At 45.6% G+C, this 23,443-nt stretch overlaps 1 protein-coding gene across 5 annotated transcripts in view; it reads right to left on the bottom strand.

The window, feature by feature from the left end:
- The window catches only part of NAV2 (neuron navigator 2), a 703,917-nt gene that overhangs the window by 154,583 nt on the left and 525,891 nt on the right, over positions 1–23,443 (bottom strand). For all 5 annotated transcript variants that reach the window (XM_073216317.1, XM_037026705.2, XM_037026708.2 and 2 more), the window contains 4 exons: positions 21,872–22,973; positions 16,639–16,751; positions 12,215–12,323; positions 10,036–10,425 (listed from right to left, as the gene is read on the bottom strand). In XM_073216317.1, coding sequence (XP_073072418.1) covers positions 10,036–10,425; positions 12,215–12,323; positions 16,639–16,751; positions 21,872–22,973 — 1,714 coding nt within the window. The remainder of the gene's footprint in view (positions 1–10,035; positions 10,426–12,214; positions 12,324–16,638; positions 16,752–21,871; positions 22,974–23,443) is intronic.

The following is a 23,443-nucleotide window of genomic DNA, read 5'->3' as shown; positions in this document are numbered from 1 at the left end:
GAGTCTTCCAACATGGGCTTACTGTCTCAGGGCCAAAATACTCCCAACCTCATCCAAATGTTTCTTTTCATATTCACCTCAACTTGAACTTGGTATTCTCCAACCTTGCCATCATAAATCTGCTGGGCCACTCTGTAGCTGCTGACCCTCGAAAAATAATTGGGAAGGGTCTTGAGTCATCTATATGCATAAGATAAAAGGAAACATGGACTTGCTAAAGATAAACAGATATAGGCTGGGTTTTTCTAGATGCAACCCATACAAAAGCCTTACAGGAAAAACAAGGGACCTTCGGATCTATCTGTTCTTGGCGTTCAAGGTACACTGGCAAAGCACTGAATAGAGCAAGAGGAACCTGCAGACCAGGGCACTTCAGCAAAAAGGGTCGTCCTGAAGGATGCAGGACACACCGTACCCAATTACAGCAAAGCATGGGAGTCACAGAGTAACGTGGAAATCCCAGCACATGAAAGGAAACAAAGTGGTGGGCCATCTTTTTCATCTCTTCCACAGGCTTAAAAACAACAAAGTAACAACTACCCTCTTGGGTATTCATTTTCCTCATTAGTAAAATGAAATGTTATCATATAGAGTGAGAGTTTGGGGGTTATAAGTGCACACTCAGTGCACAGATGGGGTGCCATATCCATTAGTCTCTATTCCCTGTCATCCATCGAGAGCTACAGAGCTGGAATATACTTTTCCTGTATGTGTAAGTACCTTGCAGAAAATGTGGGGTCATGGGTCCCAGGTTTACCCTGAAGAGGACCTATGACGGTCAAAAGTGAGCCCTCAAAATAAAGAGTACTAATTGGTTCAGTCTGCAGAACAAATCTTGTCAGTCATAGCCTAGAGCACAACTTGGGATGGAGGAGACACTTGTTAAATATTTGCTGACTTGAAATACTAAGGTACAGAGTCTCTCTGTAGCATTAATAAGTGGATCCCAGATGGAATTTCCCTTGGTTAAACACCTGGCACCAATCTGAGTTAATGCCCAAAAAGCTGAGTGTTTTGTTGACATTACTTACCAATGAAGAGCCCTGTGAAGGGCAGGAAGTCTGTTCTGCTAAGATAGCAGACAGCCCAGAGGTGGGACAAGAGCCTTGTGTAGCCTGATCGCCATGGCAGGGCTCTCCAACCCAGCACCGCGGCTGTCGGCTGCAGTGTTTCGGGGTATTCTATTTCCCACATGACTGTCTGTTATGGTATCAAGCCCCATACATTGCCTGATGTCTCACTGTAGTTCAGGGATGAGTAAGGATGGAAAAGAGTGAAATATATAAAATACTTTTACCCTATGTCAGGCACTGAACTAGGTATTATATGCACATCCCATCCTGTTTAATCTTGGCAACCATCACTATTATAGGGATGATCTGGAAGGATCTTCAATGCCCCAGGCACTGTCCCCAGCACTGTGCATGTGTTATCTCATTCACTGCAACTCTGGGCATTATTAATCTCATTCCTGGACAACAAAAGCTGGCTTCCCAGAGGATAAAGTGAGAACATAAAAGACCCCCACAGGGCCTGCCCTACTCTGAGATCCACCTCAAAACTCCCATACTTTGCCTCTCAGTGCTCATATTTATCACCACCTGCCTAGCGCTAGAATTAATTGAGCACAGGACAGTTGCCTGCACTGGACCCTGAGCTTTCCAGGGCAACAGCTGGAAGGCTGCGGGGTTGGGGTTTTCCTAGAGCCCAGGGATTACATTCTATGGACTGTCATGTACCCTATTACACATTTGGCTTGCCCTGGTCTGGGGCTGGCTCGAGGGCCTGAGACAATCTCAGGGTCACAGGCAAGAGGGGAAGTAGAAGAGGATGGAGGGTGCTGAGGACAAGGGGCAATGGTTTCCCAGCAGTTTCAGCACAGACCAGAACCTGGGAGTCATCCTTTCTCTCTGGCACCTGCATATCCCCTGCCCATCTGACCCCCATTCAGGCTGAGTGTAACGTGGGAAGTGTAACTCCTCCGCATGTCTTCCCACAGCCTCAGCCTTTCCCAGAGCCACACCACTCTCTAGACTCTACCAGCTTCTAACCTGAGCCCACCCTACTCCAACCTTGAATCCCCTACCCATATTAGGCATCATTCTCATAAAAACATACCCCATGATCATAGGTCCTCAAGCCCTTGATCTTGATCTTGGCCTTCCTGGCCACTTGTTTATCCAACTCACGTGCTCTGAAGACGCCAGACTGCTACTGGTGGACACTGTGGGAGAGAACGTGATCTCTCCATGCACAATCTCACTAAAGCCACACAACTCTGGGAGAGGGCTGTGGGGAAACTGAATTGCTTGCTCAAGGACACACATGTAAGAGTGGTGGAGCCAGGCCTGAACTCCAGGTCGGATTCCACAGCCCACACTATACCACTGCCCCTACCTCCAAGCATGCTCTTTATTTCCCATTAGCTGTCCCCACTGGCCTCTAGAGCTCAGCACTCTTCTACCCACCTAACCACTTTCCCATTGCATGAGCTTCCCTCTAGCTTATCAGGATCTTGGGGGTTGGGTCCTGTTTCTGTCCCTTGGCCTCAGAGCCTTGAGCATAGTTGAAAAACTCAATAAACACTCTTCAGTGGAATTGTATTGATTTTGCCTGGAGCCTCCCCAGAAGGCAGACCAAAGGATGGGTCTCCAGTTTCCAACTCCAGGAGAGCCATGCTTTGGAAAACTTTGGGGGTGTGTGGGGGGAATGTGCCCGAGGGTGGCAGGGCAGCAGTGAGCAGCGCCTCCAGGGACCACTCAAGAAGGGCTGGGGGGAGACTGCTTCTCTCAAAGCAGCCACTTTTGTTCCTCTCTCACTTTTCCTCCCCTACAGGATGCTGGGACAAGGCGTGAAGGAATTTGAATCTCAAAGCAAACTAGGAAATGCTCAAGAAGTCAGGGCGTAAGCCCAATTTTCTAAGAAGAAAAGACACCCCCTTCTCTCTCTCACCCTTCCCATAAATTACTAGGCCAACATTTGTTATTAGTTATGAGTGGCAGCCGGGGCTGCCCATGTTCAAAGTTGGACCACACTTCATTTCTCCATGAGGCTGTTCTCCAGTAAATCTTTTTTAAATCTGGGTCTCCGCCTGCTAAATCTATCGTCACCAACAGTGGCTAGAGCGGGCTTGGGAATGAGGGGGAATTTTCCCCCTTTCGGCACATTGTTGGCTCTGCTGTGCTTTCCCCTACAAAACTGCCTGCCTAGCTGGCAACAGGACTGACTGACTTCCCACACTTGGTCAATCAAGTGGGTCCACTGAGGATGAAGAAGGCCATACAACAGATACCTCCCCAGCCATCAGGGACAACTGACATAGGTAGAAGAAGCCATTGATCAGCCAAACCGCCCATGTCAGAGGACATCGCAAGCACGTGGGGAAAGCTGTCACTTATTTGGCAACACTTAGGGGAATTAGTGCTGACCCCTGCATGATTCTCTGTCCTTGCTTCCTCTACCCAGACAGCCGCTTATGAAAACAGAGGTCATTGTATTTGCCAGGGATAGTGAACATGAAGAAAGATACCAGACAGGGAGAAGTAGTTACAGTTTCTGTGGATTCACACACTAGTAAGACCTGTTGGCAAGGAAGCACCGAGGGAAGCAGAGAGGAGGGGAAGACCCCCAGACTGGGGCCTGACTCAGGCCTGCTGCCAACCTACTGGGCTACTCTGGGCCTGTGGCTGCATGCTGGAGCTCCACTGTATGTTTTTAAGTGTGTGTTTGTGTGTGTGTGTGTGGTGAGAGGACGGCAGTGCTTTAGGGGCAAGTGACTCACCCAAGGCCCTAACAATCAGTCTACAGAGCTGAGACTTTACTTTTCCTTGACATTCAACCTTCCTGACCCCACCAAGATCCACACAGTGGCTGACTGGCAACCTGGAATTCTCAAGCCTTTCAAGAGCTCCACAAGGCAAGATCATTCCAGAGGGATTAACCTGCAGAAAGAAGAGTGCATCCTTTTCAAACCCCAGCAGCACCCACCACACCCTGCTGGAACCTGCCACGACCCAGTGTCTTTCAGCATGGCTTCACCTAAAAACCTTTGTCTTGGCTCCGGGGTGCATTCTGGCTGTACGGAGTATTTTGGCTTCCTCTCCTGTCAGTTCGCCAGAAACAACAGCCTGTCAGGGTTGCCTCAGTTCTGGCCTGGAAAGACCATGAGAAACATTCACCAGATAAGAAAGAAACTTTCCTGCGATGAATGCTGCCTTTTTTGACTCTGGTGCTGCCGGCTATGTTCTATGCTGACTTGGTGAGAAACACCTCCCGCACTTGTCCCATGGCGGTCAGTGGAGAAAGGAAGAAGGCGCACTTCCATGGCGCCCCCGGGCATATGGGCCTGGGACTCTGGGATGCCTTTTCATTCCTGGAGGGTCAATGTCTAGTTCACGGGGTTACAGGTGGTCAGAGGTCTGACGTGATCAATCAGACAATACACGACAGGGCTGAGGAGAGGGAAGACCACATGGCTGGGGTCTCAAGCTCAAGGGACTTCGATTGTAGACACGTTCTTTCAGAGGCACATGACTGCTCTTGCTCCACTGGAGCTCAGCTGTCACATTCATGCAACAAATATTTACTGACTACTTACTATAGACCAGGCCCAGTGCCAGCCAATCTAAGATCTGACTTTAACCGTTGAGAGCTGTAACAGCTTATGGGCTCTGTCCCTTCCTCATAATTAATGAAGTGGAACAGCTTAAAAAAGTACTTTGTATAGGCAACTTTTTTGATTTTACACACACATTTATAACAACTTGGATGTAGTGTTATCAGTGCATTATATATGCAGGCACATCAAATACCCAGGGAGCTCAGAGGAAAAACCACCACCTCCGCTTGAAGAGCAGCAGGGAAAGCTTCTGTGAGGAGGTGGGTGACCTGGCAGGCCATGAGGGGAAAGGCAATCAAAGCACAGGGTGTTGCACATGCAGATGACGCATGAAACTCCATGTTAAGGGCTGAATGTTTGCGTGTGCTCACCCTCCCCATTCATATGTAGAAGCCCAACTCCCACTGTGAGGGTTTTAGGTGGTGGGCCTCTGGAGGTAGCTGGGTTTAATGAGATCATGAACGCAGGGTCCCGTGATACTCTCAGTGTCCTTATAGGAAGGGGAACACACACCAGAGCCTCTTCTCTCTGCCACGAGAGGACACTGAGCCAGGAGGGGGCGCTCACCAGAACCCGACCATGCCAACACCTTGATCTTGGGATTTCCATCCTCCAGAAGAGTGAGAAATCAATGTGTGTTCGTTAAGGCACCCCCTGTGGTATTTTGCTAAGCAGCTCGAACTAAGGCATGCCCTGACATATTTATGAGCTACAAGTAATTCAGCAGGGATGGGTTCCTCAACTTCCAAGGAACTGTCTCCCAGCAGCACCAGTGCTTACGCTGATGGAGAAATCTCTGACATCTGAGAGAGGAGGCTTCAGCCATCAAAAAACCAGCATTGAAGACCAGCTGGCTCACAACCCTGCTTTCTCTCCCATACTAAACTACTGCCCAGGCCACATTTCAAAGGCAAGCCAATTGCTACAATCTCTATTTCCTCAGCCCTGAGTCAAAACCAATAAAAAGACTCTTAAAAGCAATCAAAACCACATCACTTCCTCTCTTCCTCTATTGGCCACTAGATGGAGCTGCGCGTTACACCAAAAAGACATGGGAGGCGAAGTTGATTCTCTCCAAGCGTCCTGTAAGTACTACAATCGTTCAGATTCACAGCTGGTGATAACAAGTTACAGAAGCCCAAGGTCCTGTGAGGGTAGGAATGGAGAATAAACCATTTGCAGAACATTTATTAAATACCTACTTGTGCTAGTCTCTGATTTTAGAAAAATAATGGGTGCATCTGCCTTTGGGAGCTCCAAGTTTGGAGGAGGAAACACATAACACACAAAGTGCCCAACATTTCTTGAGCATCCCAGACTTGGCTAGATGCTTTTCATGTTCTCTAAGGCCCAAAAGTTAAGAACTTATTAAAGTTCATTTGGCAGAACCGGCATTAAATCTCAAATCTTTTTCCTCTTAAAATGGTGCTCTCCTCTATACAACCCAGCACTTCTCAAACACTTACCATGCAAAGCAGAAGGGGCACGCAGAAGGTGGGGTGTGAACCAAGGCGAGCACAAACACAGGAGCCGGCACTGACTCTGGAGCCCAGGAAGGTACCACAGAGGGGACTATTTTTGTAGATCCGTCAGACAGGAGTGAGATGAAAGGAATTCCAGGGAGAAAGTACCTTGTCCTAAGGCACAAAGCTTTGCAAATGCAGGCAACAGCCTTTGGTAATGAATGGCAGGTAGCCTAGAGCAGCGGGGAGTGTGGGATGTGTGAGAAGGGACAGAGCCAGGGCTAAGGCAGGGAGGGAATCTGAGAAAAAGACCTTCAAGAGTCTCTCATGTTAAGAAGTTGAGATTTGTTCCCACAGGCAAGAGGATGCCATCGAAAGTTCCTGGAGAAATTTCTGATGTTAAACTTACGTGGTCATTTTTTTTTTTCCAGGAAGGGATATATATTCATAACTCAGTACTTACTCTAAAAAGAAAAAATAATCTTTCCAAACATATGGATGCTAAATCTGTCCCTTTAATTTTATTCTACACCATATGGCACTCTGAAATTTTAGAAGATAAGTAGATGTATTGGCTTCAGTAAGAGCCATCTTCACCTGTTATTTCACTTTCTTTGCCAGTAAGTACAGGAAAAGCCCAATTTATCAATCTAATAGAAGTGATAAGGTCAGGTAAAAACTTGTAAAGTACTTAGACATGCCTGATACATACTTAGTGTGTTAGAAGGGTTTAATAAACACCTACAAACATACACACTTTATAAGACAAAAGGTGTTCGACACTGGGTTCTTAACTGAACTCCATGGAAATAAAGTAATTTCAGGTTCACCTCAGGGAGAAGTGAATGATACACAGGTGCACGTGCATACACACCCAGTAGAGAACTGGAGACATCAAAAAACAGCTGCTGTACCAAGCTGAGGTACACAGAGTCATTTTAAAAACAAAGGTCATGGGTTTTCAGAAACCCGAATTTACTTCCATATCAGGCATTCTAAATAAATTTGCTGTGAGCTTTTATAAGAACTTCCCTCCAAGAACCTCCATACAGATTTATGTATCACTCAAACATCAACGCTGTTCCCACTAAGTCAAACAAACATCTGGAAGAAAACTTTAATCATTTCAGGGTTTCTGAGCAGCTAGAAGTTTCAGGTTGCTAAGACATCTAGACCCTGGATGAAACTTTATGCCTGTATCAGATATTTGCCATTCATCAGATACAACCTCAAAGAGAAATACTTAATTGTAGAAGGTTAAAAGCCGTACTAATTGTAATGTCTTGAGGCTTAGGGAAGTTAAATGATGTGCCTAACAGCACAGATCTTGGAGGCAGCAGAGCAGGGTTTAAGCTCAGTTAGTCTGATGTCTCAGTCTGTTTTCTTTCTACTCCACCAATTGCCTCAGCAATATGACTGATTCAGCAGATTCTGAAGCACAGAATAAAAGACTAGTCCTTCAATATCTAAACCTTGTCACGTTTATAAGAGGAAAATGAAATGAGTACAGAGGACATTAAACATGCCCTGAACTCAGCATGTAAAAGCAAACTGATAATTAAGCCTCAAAGCAGAAACTTGCACGCATTTCCAGAATGCAGTCACACTTAACTAGTGATCTATAATGTTACAAGTAGATAGAGCATTCAATGCCATCTGGGCTTACTGCTCCTCATTCTGAAGGTAAATTTCTATGTTAAATGGAATGGGAGGCCGGGGGGTGTGGGGAGAGGGAATCAGACCAGAGTTCTCCGATTTCAATAATTGGATGGTTTGCTTACATTTCTACACTTTTATCTACACTTACTTAAAGTGTTATCGCACTTGCTAAAAATGTAAGCTTCCCAATGCAGGAACTGAAATGTAAACATCTGTGCTTTTTAGCCTGGGTAAAGGTTCTGGTTTGATAAATAAAAAACTAGGGATTTCTCACTGTGATGTCACTAGGCTTCAGTTTAGAGTGTTTCAATGTCTCCACCTTGTGGAAGCTGTGAATACTACATCAAAATAAATACATTGACCTTGAGGATTAAAGGACTGACTCTACACCAAGCCTTTATTATAGGATACACACACACACACACAAAAATCTCAGAACCCAAAAATATTTTGGTAGCAGTGTCCAGTATAAATTGATAATATAGTCTTGAGGCCATGCTGGATACCAAAAGCTTTCTAAATAATAATAAAAGATTAAATTACATTCAATTTTAGTAATATTTACTGTTTTCTTATGTATGGAAAACTAGAAATACAAAATGATACTCTAAGTTAACCAGCTCATTTTCAGCTCCCTAAACTTTCCCAGTCATTCTGAATAGCAGAAATTTGTTACATTGTCAGGGTTTGGTGGCTCCTGTCTTCCATGATTTCACTACCCAAAATGGTTCTAAAAATGACAGGCAGAAAGTCAAAGCACCTCTTCCGCTAAGCTTTTAATTAAATGAAAGAACACTTCTAATCAGGTAGATCTAAGCAAAAGTAAATTAATTTTTAAATAAACTTCAATAGTTGAGCTATTTCAATTCAGCAGTAGTGGGCAAGATGATGTAACATGGTGGTGAAGGAACAGGATCTGGAGCTACTAACCCTAGGCTGCCTCTTAATCACTGTGGGGCCCTCAGTAAGCTATTTAACCTTCCCGAGCCTCAGTTTACTCCTCCATAAAATGGGGATAATGATATCACCTACCTCAAAGGATTGCTGTGAGGATAGAACAAGGTAATATATATAGATAAGGCACCTAGCAGACTGCCTGGCACATAGTGAGTGACTAAGGTATTATTGAAATTATGAAAACATTGACTCATCCATGGGGTTCTTGATCTCTATGTTCATGGAAATAAGTGGCATTATTATACCAAATTTCTTTACCTGTCATTTGACTGCTAGAATGGTAGAGGAGGAAAAGATCTTGGAGAGCTTCTTACAAGTCAGATTAATGGAGGAAGAAGTCTCAGGCAAGTGAAATAAGTAGATGCACCTTCAGGTTACACAGCGATCCGGTAGTGGAGCTAAAAACCGGAAGCCAAGCCTCCTGCTACACATGGTCCCGGCATGGCTTAGACAACATCTCATCATTCCCCTTAATGCCACATGAGAGCCTGGGAGGCTGGCTTTGTTCCTTCGCCCATCAATCTGTGCATTCATTAACTCAGCAGTATTTATAAGCCTCTATATATACAACACATTGGGGGATTCAGCAGTGAACAAGCCAGAGTGTTCCCGCTTTGTGGTGCAATTACCGCAAGCAGGTGGGGGCAGGGAGGCAAAATATAAACACATAATCAGGATCATTTCAGTAGTGATAAGCTTTCAAAGTTGCTTAAGACAGGGTGACAGAGAGGACTAGGGGCATGGGGCAGGCCACATAAACTACTTCAAGTTGAATGGTCGAGAAGGGCCCCTCCAGAGAGATGTCAGCAGAGCAGCACAGAGGAACCAGATACCAAAGATCTGGGGAACAGAATCCATAGAGAGAAACAGAGAGTGCACGGGTCATGAGGCAGCAGAGAGCTTGATGAGACCAAGGATCAGAACAAACAGCTGTAGCGGAGCAGCTAGGTGGGTGGAGAGCGAGGAGAGAAAGAGGCAGGTAAAGGCCTGATCCAGTAGGACCAGGTAGCTCATGATAAGGAGCCCAGATTCCAATCTAGGTGTGAGGTTGGGTTTAAAGGACTGAAACAATATGGTTTGTTGTCAAGTGTCACTCTGGCTGCCGAGGGAGCCTTGCTAGAACTGCCCAGAGAGTTACTGGTCACACCTGGTTGGAGGCCCAGGTCTTGCAAGCCTCAGGCCAGAAGGTTCCTCTCCGCACCACACAGCCTTTGACATACACAGCAGAAAATGAAGCAGGAAGTTTGATCTCCTCCTGAAATCAAGCCATGCCAAAGAGAAACTGGGTTCTAAGTCTCCTCCTGTTTCGGGAGAAGAGGGGAACCTCAGGGAACTCACCCGCTCGTGCTGTCATCTGTCCGCATGTTCTTGCTCAGCACGTCCCCATCGCTCATGTAGCCAGGCGCGTCCACACTGATGCCCTCCAGTTCCATCTCACCTCCGGCCTTGTCTGAGACGTCCACGTGGCAAATGCTGCTCCCCCTGGAGGCCAGTTGCCTCCTCAGAGGGGCCGAGTACACATAGCGACCCGACTCGGTGTTGATGAACCGGCTGGCGTTGGCTCGGGGCGGGTACCCGTTGCCCATAGAGGGGGCATCTCCTGCTTGGAGCCGAGGGCTGGACTGGCCGAGTCTCCAGGACAGAGGAGTGGGCCTGCCTGTCAAGCTGAGGATGCTGCGCCCGCTAATCTCCGTGGTGACATTGGTATCAAATGTGGTTTCCAATGTGCTAGAAACAAAACCGGCCTTGGGTTAGACCCTAGTGTGCCAAGGATCCTCTGCAGTTTATATGTTCTTTAATTTTTAGAACTATGAAATATTTCCCATATACAAAATAGTCTCAGAAACAGGCACCAATGTCTCACCTGGTGTACTTCCTCTGTTGAGCACAGATGAAGCAGAACAGCTATGTAGCATTCTGAACAGCTCAGCAGAGACTTTCCCCCCAAAAAACATGGTACAAGATACCCACCACCATTAAGTGATCTTAACTATTGGAATCTTCTTCCCAACCCAGGAAACAGAAAATGTTGAGATGATGAGTATAGAGCACTGAGGTACCTACCCGCTCATTCACCCAGGACGCTACTTCACAGTCTCCTTTCCTAAGGCAGGATGGACCCATCCACTCGGACTTCCTAATGTCTCATTTCATGAGCTCAGCTCCCTCTAGACTGAGCAGGTGGGGAGAGGCCTTTTCTAATGGGGTAAAGTCCATTTCCCCCATATTTTTGCTTATCCCACATAAAATGGCAAATAAACTCTAAGGGCAAAAGGCAACAAGAGTGATAATTGCCAGGGCTTGAGATCCATAATAAATCAAATAACATGGACCCCAGTCTGCCAGGAGCCCATCCCTGGCTATCAGAAAGACTTTTGCAGTCCACTGTCTTTTGGGCCCTGCAGGTGCTCATGGCACAGGCAAGGCAGGGGACCTCTGCAGAAGGGCACTGGGCTCTCCTAACGGCAGAAGAAAGCATCGAAGCTTTCTTTCTTGTCATCATTACCCTCCCAGTGCAAGCCAAGAAAACTATCAAACACTTGTAACCCACTCTGGGTCACTTCCAGTAATCTTGGTGGAAAGAGGGATGCTCCATACAGCCTCACAGGGTCCAGCAGTTGGCTTCATGACATCAAATATCTCAAGTTTGAGGGGGGCACCATATCAGAATCCCCAAGTCTACTCTCCTCTGGAAGAACCAATCTGGGGGCTCAACTGCCTTTGTTTCCACCCCGTCCCAGAAGTGGCCTCACTCTCCTCATACTGGGGACCCCTCAGGTTCGGGCCCTGGTCTTACATAAGACAGAACCCACACTGCTTACCTCCCATCTGCCAAGACCGCTGGCAATGGGGAAGGAAGCCCTGCAGTCTCCTTCCAATATTCATCAGAGACTGAAATTGGGAAAGCAAAGGAGACTCCTTAGGAGTTCACTGGGATCACTAGGACTTTGTGTTATCAAAGCCAAACACAAACCATAAAATGTGGTTCTGCCAAAGCACGAAGGGTGTCCTAGGATTGCATCGTCTTTAACTTCTTGCTCAACAATGAAAACAACCTGGTAAATGGTTTCAATATAATCTTAGATTTCATCCAACTAAATCATAGTTTAAACATGATCAGAACTTTTTATAAATATTCCTTACATATTTCATGCACGTGCATGACTAATATTATAGAGTGTTGCATATCAGAAGACCTGGTAGGAATTCAAGTTATTTGCTTTATCACACAGGTCAAATATAGTTCACCTGCTCATTTTTAAATGGAGCTGGTCTGCAGTACTGTCTGTCAAACAGATTTATCAGCCTTCTGCTTTAGGGAGGAATCTGTCTATACTAATTTTTGGTTCTTTTTTTTTTTTACATGCTATATGGCATTCTTTGTGAATTCCACAACATTTGTTGATCAAGACAATTTATTCCATTATTGACCAAATCTCTTTGTTAGCGGCATGAACAAACACAGGGGAAGTTGTGTGAAACTCAAGCCACCAGCCAGTTCAGTAAAGTGATTTACCTGTGTGTGACCTGAGTTCCCCGTAAACTGGACATGGTCTCCTCCAAATTCTGCCGCAGATCAGCGATGTTCTTCACTGTCCGCAGCCGCCGAGCCTCAGGATCTTCCCCTGGAAAGATGAGGGTTAAGGCTATTTAGTTCTCTGATAGATCATGAGCTGCATGGGATCAGTGATCATGTCCATGGCCATAACCATGTTCCCTGCTCAGGGCCTGGCTCACCATGGGTGCTTAAGGATTTGAGAATAAATCAATGAATGAATGGATGCCCAAATGAAGTTATTAAATCTAAGGAGAGAAATCTTTCTTCTCCTTACAGGTCCCTCCTGAAATAGGGGAAGTCTAGCTTGTGGGAGAAGCAAAGCACCTATTCTGAGGTAGAAACACCTTTACATACTGTCTGCAATAAATACTTACACTAGTTAGGTCTGACCACTTCCCAGGAACCATTTTATGCCCACGCAAACGTGGGTGAGGCATTTTGCTTTCTCACCCAATGGTGATATACGCTGCTGTCCACCAGCCCGACTTCATAAATGGAAATTATAGTGGCTAAAAGATCTGTGCTTATAAATCACAAATATCTCTAAAGAGAGAGGTTTGTTTTGTTCTGTTAGATTTATTATGTTACCTCAAATTCTGGTTCCTTTACTCATTGGCTGTGTGACCATGGGGAAGGTGCTGAGCCTCTCTATCCTTCGGATTCAACAGCCCTAAGTAGGAATAGTAAGGGTACTGACCACAATCGACGCTCTTTAAAAGCCTATGACTGTTCCAAGTGTTGAGCAACAAATTTAAAGAAATCTCCACATAGAACACAGCACACATGGGCAACAGTGGTGGAATTTACATTAGACACTAAGTAGGACTTCCTGCAGTTTCCATCAATAGGGCAGTAAGCAGCAAAGAAATGTCATAGATTTCACTTTCTTTCCACGACAGATAATGACTTCCCTAAGTTGTTCTCTGCTTGCTGGTACCTGGAGGCTGGGGGATGGATTAAATGATAAGTGTGTGATTTAATGGAGGAAATTTGCTATAGCAAGCACTTGTCCTTGAAAATGCAAAGTGTTTTCGATTTTCTTCCCAATTTGAAGCAGGAGAAATTTGAAAGGCATGTCTCTCTTAAGGGATAATTGGTCAAACTTTCATTTCCCACCCATTTCAATCCCACTAATTCTTTAAAATACACACACATACATACATATATGTTTTTAAATGAAGGCAGTGACGAATACCTACTTTACTTTCCCCTGATGGCCTTGGAGGAATGTAATTGCATCTATCTCCTCAGCCATCAACTAAATATCTTTTACTCCCAGTATGCCCACATTTTATCTATGTAAAATGGCCAAATAGGTACTGATTCTTTGGACAGCTCTAGGCCCTCTAAAGAATATTTACTAGGAAACTAAGTGTAGTCACAAGTTTTTTAATTACTTCATTAATTAACCACACACAAAAAGCAGAAATATAGTTATTTCTCCAGGTCTCTACAAATCACATTTTTGCCTGTCTTATCTCTTTCAGAAACTCAAAGATCTTTGAGATGAGGTGGTATCTTACCTTTCCTTTTGGTGATCCTTACACAAATCTACAGACGACCAAGAAATATCCGTTCTCCTAAACATGTTTGGTCAGTGTTGGGTTGAAGAAGAAAATGCATACTTCACATCCCAACACATAAAGGTCTGAATCGTGGCCCTGCTGCTTCTTAGCCCCTTGACCTTGGATGAGTCATTTATCTTTCCCGAATGTCATCCATAACATGGGGATAAAATCCCTCCCTCAGAGGGTTAGTGGGAAGATCCAATGAGGTGACAGATACATGCCTGGCACAAAATAAGGGATCCTTGAATTTGAGCTTCTGTTTCCTTCTGGGGGTCTCACTGCCCCTCTCAGGGCCCCACACATACCAGATCCCAAGAACAACATAGAAACACAAGCCAGTGATCCACTCGCCTCGCTCAGGCGATCACACTCTGAATCGCCAATTCTGTCTCCTTGGACAGTGACCTGAAGGTAAGATTTCCCCTCCGACTTAACAGCCAACAAAATAGAAACACAACAGTGCTCCGCTGGAAACAGAGGGCCCTTTCTACTCACATAGATCTTAAAAACTGAGTAAGCTATTCCAGGACCGCCTGCAGCTCTCTTGCATTTGCCAAGGTCAGCTTCCCTCAAGCCACTGGCCATGATGGAGAACATACCACATTCTGAACAAACACACCTTAGTTTGGAGGATATCAGGGTATAAAAAAAAAACATGGAAGGAAGCCGGAATTTTTACTTAGAAGAGGCGGGCTTAACAGACATGCTCCTAAATGGAAAAGAATGGAAATTGTGGGCTTTAGAAGGCTGGATCATACTGAGTGATTAGAAATGTAAGAACAAAGAACTCTATTACCAGTTAAGGCCAACAAAAAATAACCTTCTTGTCCCAAGAAATATTCAAGCAGAGACTGAAAGATGATTTGTCAGTAAATGATAGAAAGGATTTAATTCAAGGACCAGATAATAATCATGTGTTTCCTACTAACTACAATCCAAGATGCATGTCTCAACTGTTATGCTATGTAAATAACAAAGCACCATGGGAAAATCCACCTACTGTATAAGAAAGGGGAAGAACTAAGCCACTGATCAAATGGTCTCATAAATGTCCATTTCTAAATACACCCACTACTCGTTATCACTGCAAGAGATTGGCTGTCGATAAGTTAACTCAACCTTGTGCTACTATTCATTGTCTCCATAGGATAATTTGCAGTATAGTCACACATGTAATTTCTGTTGCTTGAATGTAAAGACAAGTCACTGTGATTAAGACATTTCCATTAGCAACCGACACCATATGAATGAATTAACACCAAAGAGTGCCTGATCAGACATGACTGTTCCCCAAACCAACTGACAGCATCTCAGGTTTTCTGAGCTCTTACTTGGTTTTACAGTTCTGATACAGAGGAGCCACGGGGGAGGAAAAGAAAAATTACTGAAAGATCACAGGCTGTAATCTGTCACTTTGAAATTTAAGTGTTATGTGGAATGTTCTCTGGCTGCTGCTTTTGTTATTCAAATGTGAATTTTGCTGAGCCTCAATGTCTGACACGAATCCATACTACTCCATGGGAGACGTATATGATACATGCCAAGCTCTGAAGCACTGGCCTGGCTCTTTTGATGTGTGCACATAAGAACATGATCTGAAATGTGTGTGGAAACTTAAGCAGTCGTCTGAACTCCACACCCTTCTCCTCATAGCTGGCCTCTTCCTGTGCTATCCATGTCCTCATATGCAAGGGAGCTGTAAGCCTTAAAGAGAAGGAAGCATAGAATCAGTCCCAAATGTGTGGCCTGAACCACTATAAGATGGATCACTTACAAATGGCTTGAAAACTCTCTGCCCCATCTCAGTGCCCAGCCAGCAGAACCAGAAGGAAATAGTTAAATTGCTCAGATCCTCTGAAATTAATACTCAGACCTAATAGTAAGATAGTTATGATTCAATGATATGAGCCACAGACCAACTCCATGGCTGTAAGGTAGTTATTAAAATGGTGTGATGAAGGACATTTAGTCTAATAAATGGATTTTAAACATGAATTCAAATTTTAACCCAACTCTGGAAGTGATAAAGATATGAGAAGTACTACGTCTGCTGTTAAATATGTGGTTTACGACTCACTTCCCTGATAAGAAGTTGCTGGATTGTAGGGCACAGAGTTGGGACCAGGGAAAAGAAATAGTGGAGGTGGTAAACTGGAACGTACTACAGGAGGGATTCTGACTCAGATGTGAACTTTTCTAATTTAAGAGTGTAATAATATTAACATTAATAAATCAATGTCTATTATTAACTGTGACAACTGTGGGTTTTATGTTTTTATATAATATGCCCCTTTAATCATCATTGTCTAGGTTATACTTAAATAAAATATAGATTTTTTGGGGGGGGGTTTGTATTTGGTCAAAGCAACATGCTCTAATCTTTTCAGTTAATGGAGGATACTAATATACATCTTTAATTAGTACTTCCATCTAGGAAAGAATAAAAGTCAGTATTTTAGAGTTCCAGCTCTTGTTGGAAATCAACTTCATCTGAAAAGTAAATAAGGAGATTCAAAGTGTCAGAGCAGCCCAGATCCCCTGCATGAATGAACTGGAACATACCTTAAAACAGGATTTGCCAAGAGCAAGAGACTTATTTACAATTGTGGGGAGGAGGGAGTAGGTTGTATGAGAAAGATGACAGGGAGGAGAAAGAAAGGAGGAGGAAAATAATAAGGAAAGAAAGTTTGTTTAGCTCATCAATCAAGGTAACAGTTAAGCAACTTCAAATCAAGCTGGGTTCATGCCCTTCCAGCAGGTGGTTATACGGGAGGCTACATCACCAACAGACCATTTCTAGGGCTCCATACTCACCAGTGAGTTCTTCCAGAGCAGGCTGTCCACTCTTGGTGTAGTGGTTGGGCTCCATGCTCACACTCGCTGAGCTGGACTCGGCAGTAACATTCCCTTCAGTGTCTGTCTGGGACCTTCACACGCAAACCAAAGCAGACACACTTGTCACAAGCGGTAATTCTTACTTCTGGGCCACTGTGGTCCAACCGCAGCACCCACCATCACCTCCTACAGCAAGAAGCTTTCGAACAGAGCAGACCAGCAGACTGACACTAAATAATTCATTAGCACATGTGGAGCAATGTCCTAGAAAGAGAGAGCCACCGAACTGTAAAAGATGAAATATTCATCACCCAAACAGAGGGTCTGCAATCCCTCACCGGGGAATGCTTTTCTGAGTCCCCATCAGGGAGCGAGGTCTACTCAGAAAAATGCTGCAGCACCCTGGGTGGTTTGGATCATTTAACCCAGCCAAAGAACGGCTTCTAAGTAACCAGCACCACCAGCAAGCCAAGCATAAAGATGACTCCATTGACAGCTTCCAGGGCCCCTTCCACCCCCCCCCAAATCTCCTGACATGGCTCTCTCTGCAAGGTGACTGCAAAACCAGTCAGAAGTGGGTGCCAAGCAGGTGTGTTTGCCCTCTAGCTCTCTGATTCAGAGCTCAGATCTTCTAAGATGAAAGGTCTCATTGATCATTATTTCAACACTTGACTGAAAGCTGTACTTCCCCAAACATTTTCCATGCCCTTATTTGTCAAGCAGATCGAGGCAATAGCTTCATGCAATGTGTGCTTGCCGTACTACCTCTGCTGATGTAGCCATGGCATGCAAATGTGTAATTACACTCAGATGCACAACCCTGGGTGTACCATTATTAATTCATTAGCATCCAGAGCTAATTCAACAGATTTCACTCTCTACAAAGAAGATGTTTGCCAAGAATGTGAATTGTCTTAAATGTGGGGGCTCTTAAGGGACAAACCTTGAGTCATCCATCTGTTCTTCCCTACTGTGCCTTCCTACCAAAGGCATCAGTTTCCAATTCTTAAGATCTCTACCTTTAAAGGATTTCCATACTCCCAGTGCTTCTTCCCATCCCTGGCCATAGTCCAAGCTCACATCGTCTCTGCCCAGGCCCCATGAGCCCTGTGTAAGTAAGTATGCTGCCTCCAGCCTAGAGACTGCAAATGGCAGTCTGGTGTAGGAACCAGCCCACATATTTATCCTTATTGGTCTGCACAGTATTTTAAGGCTCTTGAATTAATCTTGACTTTTAAAAATTGGGAGATTTCACAAGAAAAATCTGAATTTCTGCCTTTTCCCTGTGTCTCCTATCTTTTACTATCAGTAAAAACAAGAAAGTCCAACTTGACTGAGCTCGTTCTTACAGGGTGCCACCTGCCAGTGCCAAGTGGTAGCTGTTTCCTCTAGAAAGGCGTGGAGCTCCCTCTGCCACAGTCCCCTCCTTTCTGAGTTACTCATTTGCATTACTTCGTGGGTCCCCATCAGGCATTTGAGTCCAGGACTTCTTATTCTTGACTTCCTGAGACGGGTCCACTCCCCCCACCACCCCCACCGAGCCTCGTGATACTGATGTGATCATATCACCTGCTGAGGAAAAGCCTCTAGTGGTTTCCTGCTGCCCAGAGCGAGGTCTGAAATCCTTATAGTGGCAGAAGGTGCCCTACAGCAAGGGATTCTTCCCTCCTCCATTCCCAGCCCCACCTCCTGTCACTTCAACTCTTTACACACAGCCCTGCCCTGTGCTCCACCTACATGGGGCTTCTCTCCATTCCCAGATCTTCTCATGCCCTTAACGGTTTAGTCTCTGTAGTTATTGAGACCTCTGCCCAAAGGCTCTACTCTTTCTTCCTTAGTTTGCTCCTCAACTACCTTTAAGATGCAACTCCTATGTCATCGTGGCCTGGAAGCCTCCCGGGACTCTTTGAGGGATGATCGCGGATCATGTGTTTCAACGGCATTCTTCCATATTCCCCTGATACCTATTTATTGCAATGGGATCTGATTATTATTTCCTCAGCTAGACTGAGAGCTCTCTGAAGGCAAAGACTGGCTCTTTTGATGTGTTCACGTAAGATCATGATCGGTTAGAATGCATGTGCTGAGCAGGCACTTGGGCAGGGGTGCTGAATGGATAATTGAGACATTTTTAAGTCTAGAAAGATGCTGGGTACTAGAAGGAACATTATAGCATTGGAGTGACCAGTTAGCTGGCTGAAGGTCTGGAGTCTATAACTGGATAGCCATGCACATTTGATAAGTCACTTCACCTCTTTGAGCTTCAAGGCCCTCATCAGTACGGGGCAGGGCACGGGGAGGTACCAAAACCCACCTCACTGGTGGTTACAAAACCACATGTGATATGGCACAAAAGCACTCATTAAAGCATAAAGTGATTAAGGTGTCCAGTATTACTTCTGAATTAATAAATACAATTCCTTCTGAGTGATTTTAAAACATGACTTAGCTTCCTTTTATTCCTTGGTAACATCACTAACATGGAAAGGGTCTGCGAAGAGCATCATAGTTATAAATAGCCATGAACTTGCAAGAGAATCTTCCAGCACAACCATTAGCATTTAAACCATTTCTTAAAATCCTCTAATCTAGTCTAATTTCCTCCCTTTATAGATGGAGATAATGAGGCTCAAGAGATGCAGTGATTTAGATAGTCAAGACTATTTCATGGCTAAGAAGTTAATCTCTCTAGTTAGACTTGGGTTTAAACACTAGCTCTTCTCACAATTGGCTCTGTGACTTATAGACCGAGTTATTTAATTGCTCTAGGCCTCAGTTTGCTCATCTATAGAATGGGGATCCAAAAAAAAAAGGTAGCTAGCTCATGGAGTTGTGGGAATGATTAGATGACCTGAGGCATGCAAAGCTCTCAGCTGGGGGTCTGCACAGACTTAGTGCGACTCAATAGTTGTTCCAGCAGCCAAGTCCTAGGATCACACAGTGAGGGGCAAGCTAGTAAAAGACAAAGCGCAGGTGTCCTGACTCCTATCCCAGGGATCTTTCCAGGCTCTTCACTGTCTCACCTAAAGAGGAAAGGCACCTCAGAGGGGCCAGAAGGACATCACACAGGGTGAGCATAATATTAGAACGCAGCTTGGCAGACACACATGATATTTTCTCCTTCCTCCCACTTGACAAGCATTTGCTCTTTATCAAGAGTTTTTCCTCTCATAGCAAAGCTTAAAATTAAAAAAAAAACAAAAGGATTAAAATATTTTACAATATTTCAAATGATTATAGTCCCCCAAAAAGGAGGGAGATTGATGGTGATAAAAAAAAACTGCCATATACTTTCATTTTGAAAATGCAAATCCAGAATCTATGAACAGTAGCTTGAATATGCATTATCTCAAGACTATTAATGTTACTCGAATGATAAAAATTTCATGGGGAGCAATTCAGTTGCCTCCATGGTTCAGAGAACAATTGTATTAAAAGCTGTGCATGCAGGCACGTGCTGAATCATTATCTCAGCTTTGGCACTCTTCTCAGGACTGCTAGCTGAGCTGATGACTTGATTTAATAAAAAGATGACTGGCTCCCAATTAAAAAGTTTGGGCATGAGCCTTGCTGAAGGGGAGGCTGAACAGAAGAAAAGGGATTAGGAGAAACCTAACATTCCCTCACTGGCTGGACCTGGCTGGCTTTCCTCTGCAATGGCCCAAGACAGTCTTTCCACCAGTTATTCTTTTCTTGTGCCAGTACCAAATTGTCTTGATTACTGTGGCCCTGTAGTAGAGCTTGAAGTTGGGGAGTGAGATCCCCCCCACTTTATTCTTCCTTCTCAGGATTGCTTTAGCTATTCGGGGTCTTTGGTGTTTCCATATGAATTTTTGAACTATTTGTTCCAGTTCATTGAAGCATGCTGTTGGTAGTTTGATAGGGATTGCATCGAATCTGTATACTGCTTTTTTTCCACCAGTTATTGGCAGGAATGGTAGGAGGCCTTCAAAAAATCAACTGAGGCAGGGACAGACAGAGTTTCTATTTCTTAGGAGAACTACATAAACATAGGACACTGCAAGTACGGGCATGAGTCTATGCATACGAACAAGGATGCGCATACGTGTACATATGGGTGCTTTCGTTTTATACCGGAATGTGTGTTTTGCCTTTACTTGTGATTGCCAATGTGTTTGTATATTATAACTGTTATGAGTGTGTGTATACAGTTGCATAAGGGCCGTACTTAAGGTAGAAGCTTTAAAATAAGCGCCTAGCATATTAGCACGTAGAGGTATTAGTTATCATTCACTGTGCAGTGTGGCCAAAGGCACTACAAGCCCCAAACACAGGACCAGGTGAGCAAAGCTCGGAGCCACCTGTAAGAGCAGGGTGAGGGGAGCTTCCGTCTGTCTGGAGAGAAGTCATCCATGGGTACCAGGTATTACCCAGAGCCAGGGTCCTCAGTGTCCCAAAGGTGTGTGGGGCAGGCTGAGCAACCACAGACTTCCACAGGCCAGAAGCACACAGAGCAAGTAGCACCTGCCTCCATAATGTGCCCTATGGTCCTAGGGACATGCCAGCAGCAACACAAGACCGAGGGACAGATAATAGACAGAAGGACAGTCAGGAGCAAACACCCAGGCTTCTCTCTGCAGTACAGCCTGGGTCCTTTTGTACTTCCAGAACTGGTTCCTTCTCCTGAGGAGGGACTACCCTTTGACCTTTTCCTGCTCGACCCTCAAAAAAGTGCCCCCACACAATAGAGACTGAAAAAATAATATGTGTGATGTGGTTAAGAAACTGTGAGGATCTAGTAGTTCAAGATAATACCTCTGTGAGAAGTCTCAGAGATTCAGCAAGATGGTTTTTGTGTTTGTCATTTTGAAAAATACATTCAGGATGTGTTAGGACTGATGTTGGAGGCTGTCAAGTGATCCCCAAACCCCCTCCCACGCCTGCTCACCCTGCTGCTGCTGACATGTCTCTGGGTCCCCATGTGCCTGGTGAACACCTGCTCATCTTGAGACCAGCTCAAATATACCTCCTCTCTCTAGTTTTCTCTGGCCCTTGCCTAAGCCATGCTGTGCTCATTGTTCTCTCAACCACACTGTGTGTGCTTCCCTGAGGAGCTTACCCAGGGTACCCTAGTCATTTGCTTAATGTTCCCAGAGGGCAGGCCTGATTCCTGCCCTCAGAGACCTGGAATCCACCAGAAAGCCATTTTTGTGCAATGGCCCAGGAAGGGCAGGTGCCTGGCCGCTCCTACCTGTACAGGAAAGGCGCGACTGTCGCAGTGTTGGGGTGGCTGTATTGCTGCTGGGGCTGAGGTAGCTGAACGCTGACAGTATTGCTTCCTGTGGTCTGGGTAGTCCCGACAGACCCACTGACAGTCTGGCTGCTGATGCTGTGGTTCAGGGTGGTCCCTCCTGGGCCCTTTCCTTCTGAAGACGCCAGGCTGGAGGAGGAACTGGAGTGTCTGCCGTCCAGCTGGGGCTTCTGCTGGGGGAGCCCCGAGCTCGGCTTCCCACCCCGGCTCCGCTCCCCCTCCTTGGAAGGGGCAGGGGCACTTGGGGATTTCCCGGGCATACTCTTCATTCCTGGTTTTGGTATCCCACTGTGGGGAGGGGCCACAGCCTCCTTCTTGGCACTGTTGAGCTTCCCCCCTTTGGGGATGAAGCTGGCAATCTTGGAGGACTTTTTTGGTATTTCAGTCACCACTGCCCCACTGGGGTCTTCTTTCGGCCCCTCTTTGAGGTCCGGCCTCTCTGTCACAGAGGCCCGCTTGGAGAGGTCCTTGCTTTTCTCTTTTTCCTTCTCCCGCTGTTGTTTCTCCTTCTCCTTCTCGTTGCCTTTCGGGGAACTCTTCTTGTTGGTGAGCGCCCTGCTGAAGGTTCTCTGGGCGATGCCCTTGAGGGCAATCTTAGGGCTGCTGGAAGCAGGGCCCGCCGTGCACGGTGAGGGACCGGGGGCCTCCATCTCCTCGCTCTCTTCAAAGCTGGGCAGGATCTCTAGCCGCTCACAGCTTGTGTCCCGTGACCCCGGGCCCTCACCTGCCTTGGAACCCCCTTTACTGTTGAAAAGTTTTAGCTTTTCCAGCATGGACTTCTGGTTGTTGGCGGCTGGCTTCATGGCTTCGGCCGTGGGCCTGGGGACCTCAGGCACGGACTGCTTGACCACGAGCAGGCCTGACGTGGCACTGTGCTTCACGCTGACTGACTTGCTGCGCCAGGGCTTGGGGGCAGCGCCGGGCTGGGGGATGGCCGAGGAGGCGCCGCTATTAGCAGGGGTGGAGCTGCTGACATTCTCCAAAGTGGCAGGTGCATTTTCACTCATTCCGGGGTGGGAGGAGGCTGGGCTTGCCAATGGCTCTGCAGAGATCGGGGAGAGAAGGAAATCTGAATTACCTGTGGATCTGTGCTCAAGACGAGGCAGGGTCAGCCACATTTACACAGCCAACCACTCCCAACCCAAGTGCCCTACAGCTCTTTTACCTGCTTCATGCTTTACCTGTGGTTAAATTTTAAATCCTACCGACTTGCTCTTGCTCTCCATCACACACAGCTCACACCCCCTTGCCCCGGGACCATTTGTGTACACTGTGCGAATGCCTGCTGATCTCAACATCACATGCGCAAAGCACAGTGAAGCACACAAATTTATGTAAAAGCAAAACCCCACACTACCACTGTGGTAGTGTAGGAAAGATGCAGGAAATATCTACCGTTTTGAATTATTCAACCCACAGCCCTGTCTCCCAGTTATGCAAAATGATAGAGAATTATCCAACTTTAAAAAAGCAATGTAGCAGAGACATTAAAACAGGACCTCCTCTCCTACC

The sequence above is a fragment of the Manis javanica genome, chromosome 11 (genome assembly GCF_040802235.1).
Source record: "Manis javanica isolate MJ-LG chromosome 11, MJ_LKY, whole genome shotgun sequence".
In the NCBI taxonomy this organism is placed as follows: Eukaryota; Metazoa; Chordata; class Mammalia; order Pholidota; family Manidae; genus Manis; species Manis javanica.
Note: the sequence above shows the minus strand (reverse complement) of the source record. Positions and strands in the feature narration are given on the sequence as shown.